General features: G+C 41.1%; 1 protein-coding gene across 2 annotated transcripts in view; it reads left to right on the top strand.

Moving 5' to 3' along the window:
• The first annotated feature begins 1,756 nt into the window (after positions 1-1,756).
• Positions 1,757-9,981, top strand: part of myo1ca (myosin Ic, paralog a) — a 25,258-nt gene continuing 17,033 nt past the window's right edge. The window contains exon 1 of one of the 2 annotated variants that reach the window (XM_060863383.1): positions 1,757-1,903. Coding sequence is in view for 1 of the 2 variants with exons in the window: in XM_060863382.1 (XP_060719365.1) it covers positions 7,388-7,405 (18 nt within the window). In the remaining variant the exon portion in view is untranslated. Of the gene's footprint in view, positions 1,904-6,744; positions 7,406-9,981 lie in introns of those variants that run through there. The other variant, XM_060863382.1, reaches the window with a different exon arrangement.

Genomic DNA, 9,981 nt, shown 5'->3' with positions numbered 1-9,981 from the left:
AAGAATGGAAGCCCTGTGAGGTCTGCTTTGTAGCCTCAAGGTTCAACATTGTGTTGTGTTGTGTTGTGCCCTTCTGCTCAGCGCAGCTGGAACAAATGGTGTTCCTAATAAAGTGACCAGGTTTAGGGAAGCAATCAGCAAGTTCTGACCAATCAGTATTGAGCGTGATAGACAGCACTGTGGAATAAACTTAATGAAAACTTCCTGGAGAGTTAATGGTATGGTGAACAAATGTGAAAAGTACTAGAAAAGAGAGTGTGTGTGTGTGTGTGCAGTGTTAGAGGCCACACAGCGTTGTGATGGCCAAGCGAGTCAACTGTTTATGAAATACCACAGGCTTTTGTCTGCTGAGGAGGAAGAGGAATGATTACTGTGAGAATTAAGATGGTTTTAGAGCTCTATACACAAATGTGTGTGTGTGTGTGTGTGTGTGTGTGTGTGCGCGCGCGTGAGTTTAACAAATCTGTCTTTCTTTTTGGCAGTCAGGAGACTCTAATACAAGCAAAATGAGCTGCTATTTCCCCACACACACTTTGCTGAAGCACCCTCATGTGGACTCTGCTTTAAAGACAACTCAGAGTTTCTGTTCAACGTCAGCTGTGTGATATGTTTGTTCCCCTAAAATCTATTTATGGGTCGAGTGTGTGCAGTGTGTTATGATCTGCTTTATCCTCACACACATTCTCACATTTTTTATCATTTTTGTCACAGTTTTATTATTATTATTATTATTATTATTATTATTATTATTATTATTATTATTATTTTGTATCTCATACAATGGTTCTATGTGTTTTTGCACATGCTGTAGAACATTTTAATAATAGCAACAATAATAACAGAATTCTTTATTTTTTGTTTGGGCGAAAAAACTATTGGAAAAACTTTAAACATCAGAAACATGGTGAGAATTTTTGGACATTAGGCGATACAAGGCCTACCTTTAAAATGAGCTGTCTTGAATGTAATAATTTAATAAATAATATAAACAGTATGGAAGCAAAAAAAAAACGTTAAAAAAAAAAGAAAAATGTTAAAAAACAACAACAAACAAAAAACTCTGAAAACTTAGTGTAGGCTTGATCTGAGGAGATTTCCTGTGTAATATAAGGTCTAGTTCTGAACAGTAGAGGCCAGCAGATGCTTTCTTATGACTCATGCCCTCATCTTTTGTATAGCTCAGTGAAGTAACCAGTGCTCAGAAACCCACTGCACAGCTTTCTCTAACACAGCATCCGAACAATGTTGTCTCTAATATAATGCACTGAGCAGATTATGACTGACACTGGAGACTCCTTCCTTAAATGTCAACTAAACTTGTTTTTTTTTATTATCCTGCAAATCCCTGTGTACATGGTCAATGGTTCATAACTAATATCAGTATATGACAAAAAATCTTTAATTTCTGTAATGTTGTGATTTACTTTGTATATGTGAGTCTGGACACTAGAGGTGCAATAAAAGTAGCATAAAACCAGTGCAAAAAAAGTGTTGAATTGATACCAAAATAAACAACAGACCTTTTCCCATAGCGGTGCATGAGGAAGGAGGCGTAAGGATTTATTTATTTATTTATTCTTTTTTTGTGTGGACAGAGAGAATGACAGGAAACCATTTGTGAAAACTGTTAAACTGCAGGGTGTGGAGCATCTCTGGGAAAGTCAAATTCTTATGCAAAGAAGGCAGCTGCAGCAAACATCCACAGACCTTCATAGAAAGCTTTATTGCACGACACGATTCCTTCTTTTTTCAATTTAGTATTATTCCTAGTTTGACTTGTCACGTGGTCGCACGTGCCGCTGCAGGTGAAGTGAGTGAAACGTGAAGCGCGTGTTCGGATCAGCGCACGAGCTCCAGCAGTGAGGCGTAACAGTAGCGCTCGAGCCTTCAACTGACAACTGAGGTAAAAAATAAACAAACAAAAATAAATGTTATTATTTTCCCTGTTAAAAAACTTTTACTTTATTTTTTAATCGCGCTCACGGGCTCATTTTTCGATGAAGTAATTATTATTATTTTGTTTTTGAAGTAAGTATTTTCGATTAATAACTTTTTTGGAATTCTTTGAGGTAAATTTTTAATATATTTACATATACAAGATTAAAATATCTAAATTTTCAATAAGTTCTACCAAACGTATTAATCATGAATGTTTTTATACCTGTTATTTCAATACAGAGGTGAGGTGAGAGCTCAACTGACTAACGGTTTGGTTTTAGCATAAATTGTTAGCATTGTTAGCTTGAGAGGAGGTAAAGCAATTATATGATTTGAAGAAAATTAAACAACGTGAGAGATAATTTACTGCTGAAAGAAATATGTTTCACAGACTGATAGAAATTGGCTGTAGGACTTTGGCTTTAATACCTTTCAAGAGTTTAAACTGTGTTACAAATTGTTTAAGGAGCTAAGGACTTGTCAGGGCTACCTCCGTAAGCCTTATTATTATTATTATTATTATTATTATTATTATTATTATTATTATTATTAGTAGTAGTAGTAGTGGTAGTAGTAGTCAGTTAGCTAGCAGTGTCATATGATATGAAACTGAGTGACTTGATGAACGTCACTGTGATAGGCTACTTACTTGCACATTAAGCAAACACTGTTCCAACATCTCAACTAAATTAATTTCATCCTTGTCTAACACATGAAGTTGCCACCCTAGCAGGTTGAAAGCCATCCTGTTCTTCTTCTGAGACTGGTGAAGCCATCCAACGACATCTTGCTCATACTGCATCACTCTCGGAGGATAGGGAGATCTCCACATACATGATCTTACAGCTGCTCGCGATTAGCTAGTGTCTATGTGATTGACAGCAAAGAGAGAGAGAGAGAGAGAGAGAGAATGAGAGAGAGATGATATGAAGATGTTGAGATGTTGAGTACCTGCTCCTCACCCACAGAGCTCATGGTCAAGTTTGCTTCTTTGGCTTTCAGCTATAGATGTATATGATATTTGCTTCTGTATCTGTAACCAGCAGAATCCCTTAGAATTTTTCTGCTTCTTTCGTTTTCCCTTCTCAGATGTCTTTATGATTAACAAAATACTGGCAATGCGTAACCCGGCAATGCCAAGCTAATCCTCCAGAAGGTGTCCATTACGGTTTATGCATGGAAAATTCAAATTAATAATGCAGTTCTGCAAATTTGTAGGTCATGTGTCATTTGGACGCTCAGGAAATCTTAAATTAAAACCCAAACGGACATTATACATATTAATTATACAGGATTCTTCAGGACTCTTTCTCATGTTTCTTTTCATTCTGTTATTTTTTTTAGGAGAGTGTTAGTTGTTGTGTTAGTAGCACAGTTTGAGAATATTCTGTCGTATGCTCTAGATGAGAGTTTTGGAGTTTCTGCAGGTTTGAATCAATCACGTAAGGCACATGGTTCAACCACAAACAGGCCATGTGAAGAAGAAAGATTCTTATGATCGTCAATGTGCTATTTTATGCTTATGGATCAGCCCTAGTGCTAAATCTGACATAAATATTCTCTCTCTCTCTCTCTCTCTCTCTCTCTCTCTCTCTCTCTCGTTCTCGTTCACACACACACACACACCATTGTGCTCCTCACTAACAACTCCACTGGGAACCAGGGTGGAGATCTAAAAAAAAAAACCCCAACCCAAAACCCTTTAAATGGACCTGCACATTTCTTAAGGCATTTCTCAACAGAAACGTACGTTTGACCTTAAGTTCTGGTCACGTCACAGGAGTGAGCTGAAGACACATATATGCAAAGGCACATGAGGTTCAGTCTATGAAAGTAAAGTCAGGTGATCTCTGTGCATCCCAGGACCAAATGTCATGTCACAGTGTGTCGATTTTTGATTTGTTTAGTAAAATAACCGGTGTGTATTTCTGGACTGCTGGCAACGAATGTGTTGGAGTTTCCTGAGGTTTTGGGAATTCTCTGGATGTTCTGAACTTCTCTGGATGTTCTGAACTTCTCTGGATGTTCTGAGAGCCCCAACCTAAGTGAAGAACTTGCTTTTAACACACCAGCAACTTTCATCTGTGTATGAAAGACTGGTGTCTTTACAGACAGTGTGATTAAAAAAGAAAAAATGGTTCCGATTTCCTTAACCATTCATTATCCCATTTAACAGCACTGACTGATGATGTTCCCTCTCGTTTTTCCCTGTTTCTTATATTTGTTTCTTTCAAGCACGCCATGATGACAAAGATGGTAGGTATGGCAACTGTGCATGCAATCTAAAGTAGGCTTGTGAGATGGTGTACAACATGCCTGGCCTTTCCTTTCTTGTGCCCTCTACTTTAAAGATCAGCTGTTGAGCGAGGGGAAAGGAAGCATGTGTGTCTCAGTGCTCGCTGAACTGAAGTGATCTCCTGTCCTCTGCATGCTTCCTTCATGGCTCCACGCTCATGAATAGCGTTGTATGTGCAATTCATGAGCTCACTTGAGTGATCACACTCGCTGATCCTGCTCTGTGTGCTCGGGTCAGCTCTCTGCTTTACCTCTCGAATATACTTACATGAAAACAAGTATGAGACAAGAGTGCAGCATTTTCTCCGCAGAAGGAAATGGGAGTGTCATTAAACCACATAAAACATCAATGAGCAAAACCTCCAATGCTAAACTATAAGAGCGACGCATTAGATCTCATGCAACATTCCTCCTTTTCTAGACCAGTAAGAATCTGAGGAATGGAGAGAGATTAGGACATTTATTTCACAACCGAATTGATGTTAAATGTCTAAATCAGGGGAAATCCTTCGGGAAACAGCTTAAGTGTGTGTGTGTGTGTGTGTGTGTGTGTGTGTGTGTGTGTTGTTTGGAAGAAATGAGACATTGAAGCAAAACTTGGCTCCTTATACTGAATTTGAAACTTTAACCATAAGCCAAAGATCCAACCAGATACACACAGAGAAAGTGTGTGTGTGTGTGGGTGTGTGTGTAAAGAAGAAAAACAAAGATGGCTTTGTGTCTTCTGTTGCGTACCCTGCGTTTCTTCATATTTTTTTCATAAGACTGGTTATGTAATACCTGTGTGTGTGTGTGTGTGTGTGTGTGTGTGTGCACGCACATGCGTGTGTATTTGTTTCTGGTCTCCATAGCTGCCCTGCCAGTCATCACAGCACGCTGGCCGTGACCACTACAATGAATAATTTATTCTCCCCTGCTGTGCGTGTGTGTGTGTGTGTGTTGACCTTTTATCTCTTGAAGTATTCACATTGCTTCAACTAAGCAGCCGCCATGAATATCATAAATATCGGGGTCACGATGATGATGATGGTGATAATCATGAAGTGAAGTGACGTGACATACGGCTAAGTACGGTGACCCATACTCAGAATTCGTTCTCTGCATTTAACCCATCCAAAGTGCACACACACACAGCAGTGAACACACACACACCGTGAACACACACCTGGAGCAGTGGGCAGCCATTTATGCTGCAGCGCCCGGGGAGCAGTTGGGGGGTTCTGTGCCTTGCTCACGGCACCTCAGTCGTCGCCGGCCCGAGACTCGAACCCACAACCTTCGGGTTAGGAGACAGACTCTCTAACCATTAGGCCACGACTTTCCCTTGACGATGATGAACGCATTCCACTTGGTAAACCGTACCGTAGTGAAACCGCTGATACATTTCATTTACACAGCCTTCAGATGCAGATGTGGTAAAACATCCAATAGACCTGTGGACAAGTGAGAAATTCCTTAGCTGGACTATCAGTTAAATGAAGATATGGTTGGTCAGAAATGTAACATCATAATATAATACAGTATAGCGAGGTAGTTCATTCATTCATCTTCTACCGCTTATCCAAACTACCTCGATTCACGGGGAGCCTGTGCCTATCTCAGGTGTCATCGGGCATCAAGGCAGGATACACCCTGGATGGAGTGCCAACCCATCACAGGGCACACACACACTCTCATTCACTCACGCACTCACACACTAGGGACAATTTTCCAGAGATGCCAATCAACCTACCATGCATGTCTTTGGACCGGGGGAGGAAACTGGAGTACCCGGAGGAAACCCCCGAGGCACGGGGAGAACATGCAAACTCCACACACACAAGGCGGAGGCGGGAATCGAACCCCCAACCCTGGAGGTGTGAGGCGAACGTGCTAAGCCACTCAGCGAGCTAGTTAGGAGTGTAAATATCGCATTAATCGTGAGGTGACAGTGTGTAGGAAGATGGAGCTTTATATGGCACTCTTTTATTATATTGTCAGAGTTTTTACTTGTTCTGTGCATGTTGCATGCCATCTATACACTATAATTAATCCCACTAGTACAAGCCAGTGTGTGTAGTGAAAATCATAGCCATCTAAGTTAACCTTTGTGATTAATGTTCATTAATGTAAAGAGCTTTTGATTGGCCGGTGTTTGCTGGTTGACCCTAAATTAGGATGTGCCTCTGCAGGAGGACCGGCGAGGAGAAGCGTTTAACAGCTTTGTTTCTATCCCTAAGGATATTTTGAGGAAGTGTGAGAGGAGTTTAGAGGACTATGAAAAGATGAAAAACAAACTTCCTCTAAAATGGACCTCAGGGCCTTTGGTGATGTTTACAGTGTCCACAGAAACATTGTGATTTTATTGTATGACCGATAATCAGCACATACCTGTTGTGTACCCTGTGTATATTACAGCAAGCAGTTCACTAGTGTTTTGCACACCAATGTGTCCTGGCATGTGAAAGAGTGAAGGAGAGAGAGCTGGAGCGAGGGAGGGAGGGAAGGGAGGGGTGGAAAGGAAAGGGGAAAAATGCTCTCAGGCAGAGTCATGGGATTTGTTTGGATCTTTTGGATACACGTTGGGATGACGGTGGCCACTGACACTTGGTGATTTTTTTTTTCCGGAATCTGCTTAAAGACCTTTTCCTCGTTTTACCCCGTATCCTTTTTCCTCTCTCCTGCTACGGATTAAGTTTGTCTCTTTTGGGTTTTCCCTTTTATTTGTTGTTGGAGGAGTGACTCATTCCAGCTGTTCTAATGTTCCAGGAGAGAGAGAGAGAGAGAGAGAGAGAGAGAGAGAGCGAGAGAGAAGCAGAAAGGGGAGCAGTGTAATTGAAATCTGCTTATTATAGAGGCTTGTGAGCGTTACTGTGTTTTTCCGTCGGAGAGAGAGAGAGGGAACACGTTCATGTCGGTGATAGAGGAGGGGGCATAGAGCGCGTTCTAGTATGATGTCGAAGGATTTCTGCAAGTAGAAAAGTTTGACAGTGTGAGTTGTGTTGAGGATTTTGAAGGGAGAGCCTATCATGAGGAGATGCACACGTACACACGCGCTGAAGTGCTGCTGACTGTTTGTCAAACAAACTCGTGAGATTAGAAGGGAAGTACCGCTAAAGCAAAGGGATACTGCAAGAGAGAAGGAGAAACAAAAAGGAGAAAGCTAGAGAGAAGGATGAGGTACATTGGGAGGGTAAGAAAAATTCTGTTTATTCTCTCTCTCTCTTTCACTCTTTGTGTGTGTGTGTGTGTGTGTGTGTCTGTGTGTGTGTGTGTGTGTGTGTGTGTGCATTAGGGGCCAAATATTTTGATATTGAGGTAAACCTTGACTGACTGGTCATAAAATCTTTCTGCACAAAAACTGTAGCTTTTGTTTTTTTTAACAACTAAAAGCTAAATGATTTTGAGTGCTGAGTCTGAAATTCCTGATAACTACAATTAAGATTAAGGTTGCTGAATTAATGATTACTGAAGTTAGACTTGAGATTAAGATTAAGGTACTGAGGTTAATATGAAGGGAACTGAGGTTAGGATTACTGTGGTTAATATCAGGCTTACTGAGGTTAAAGGTCAAAGTTACTGACATAAGGGTTCCCGAGGTTTAGATTATTGGGATTAATATTAAGGTTAAAATGACTGAAATTGGGGAGGGATGTACTGAGGATTAAGGGAACTGAGGATGGGATTAGGATTAGGCATACTGAAGGTTAAAGTAATTTAGATTAGGATTAGTTATACTGCTGAAGGTTAAGGTTACAGAGATCAGGATTAGGATTAGATTTACTGAAGGTTAAGGTTTGTTTGGAGTGTTGAATGTATGTGCAAATTAAAGTCTTTCTGTTTAAGTATACATGTACTTAAAAAGTGTGTGTGTATATGTGTGTGTGTGTGTGTGTGTGTGTGTGTGCGCACCAACATGTGTGTTGCAGCCCTTGGCCGTTGCTCAGTACCCATTTGTACTGTCTGGAGATGATTTCAGTGATTTACGTTCTTTCATAATAGTGAGCACTAAATCATTTCTCAGTGAGTGAGTACGCTGAGTGTGGAGGAGGCAGTCGGCTGTATGTGCCCTGGACACAGTGCCTTCATCAGAGCCATGTAGTGGAAAGAAAACCCCTTATATGGAAAAGCCAGAGCCTTATAAATCCAGAGAGGCCCTCGGCCAGATTCTCCCAAAAACAGCCTCTCTTTCAGGGTCTTCAGATGTTTTGGAGTATAGAGAGCAGATACTCAAGCAAAAATAATAACGTACAAAGACTTGACAAACGAGGGACACTTTGTGCACTGAACTTCCTGTATAATAAACGAACACAACTTGGCCACCGATGACTCTTTAGTCTCAGACCATAAACTGTGACGGTTTCCAATCCATATAGTCAAACTCTCAGAAACAAATACTAATGTGCTTGAGATTAACAGAGTAGGTGCTTTACACTAAGTCGTGTTGTTCAGATTGAGACACAACCAACGTTATGTGTTACTGAGGAATTTTATACCACGGTGCTGTTGGATTCTCCAGTCTGATTGGTCAGGAGGTGTGTAAAATCTTAGGACGGAGTTTGGGATCTTAGGACGGAGTTTGGGATCTTCTCTAGCAACTCAAACTAAACACAAGCTCCAGTGTTTGTGTTTCATCTCAGCTCTCAGTTCTAAAAAGTGGTTCCCGATGAAGGTTGTATGAAACCAGATGCAGATTTGCCACGCATGGATCCTACCTGGAAAAGGCCAATGTGCCAGAATTACAGCGCAGATGTTTGCGCTAAATCTACCAAGGAGAAAAAAACACTAGGTGTAAATCTAGTGCAGGATACACAAGATGTTATCGCTTTATTTAGCTTTCCTAACAAGTCCTAACAGACACATAGCACTGGCAAAGCAGAAGCACTTCTTCATCAAACACTATAAAGAACAACTCTATAATATTCCGTTAAATGAACGTAAACATTTAGTGACCCGTTTTTACCGTTCTTTAATAATTAAACACATTTTAATTGGGAGTTAAATTGCAGTAGTGTCAGAACAATAAACCCCTTCAGGACGCTCCGATGGGAAAACGATCAACTTCAGGCGGAGGTTCTGACGCTGACTCATCACTTCATCGTTCTGTAGTGACATGTCGCGTCATGCATCATTTCTTCCAGACACCTGGCAAAATTTGATCACGTTTAATCTCTGCTGTAGGTCTCTATCACACATACTGTATGGTTTGTTTGTTTTTATACAGTGAGCTTCAAGGCTTGGGCTCGCATTCTCTCAAGAGTCAGTTTTAAGCGTTTTAAGTTAGTTTCAGATTCGCATGTAAGAGCTGCAAGAAACACGTTGAGAAATCAGAAATTATACACTTATTCGCTGGTTTTCATGGACACGTTGATTTGCATAAAGAAACGCTCCTCCCAAATCACCATATATGGTAAAAAACCTTCCGCTTTAGAACGCTCGGTAGCCTGCATAAGATTTGCTTATTACTGACAATTGAAGTTCATTCATCTTCTACCGCTTACCCGAACTACCTCGGGTCACGGGGAGCCTGTGCCTATCTCAGGTGTCATCGGGCATCAAGGCAGGATACACCCTGGACGGAGTGCCAACCCATCACAGGGCACACACACACACTCTCATTCACTCACACAATCACACACTACGGACAATTTTCCAGAGATGCCAATCAACCTACCATGCATGTCTTTGGACCGGGGGAGGGAACCGGAGTACCCGGAGGAAACCCCCGAGGCACGGGGAGAACATGCAAACTCCACACACACAAGGTGG

The sequence above is a fragment of the Tachysurus vachellii genome, chromosome 26 (genome assembly GCF_030014155.1).
Source record: "Tachysurus vachellii isolate PV-2020 chromosome 26, HZAU_Pvac_v1, whole genome shotgun sequence".
NCBI classification, from domain to species: Eukaryota; Metazoa; Chordata; class Actinopteri; order Siluriformes; family Bagridae; genus Tachysurus; species Tachysurus vachellii.
The sequence above is the reverse complement of the archived record's forward strand: the minus strand, read 5'-3'. Positions and strand labels throughout refer to the sequence as shown.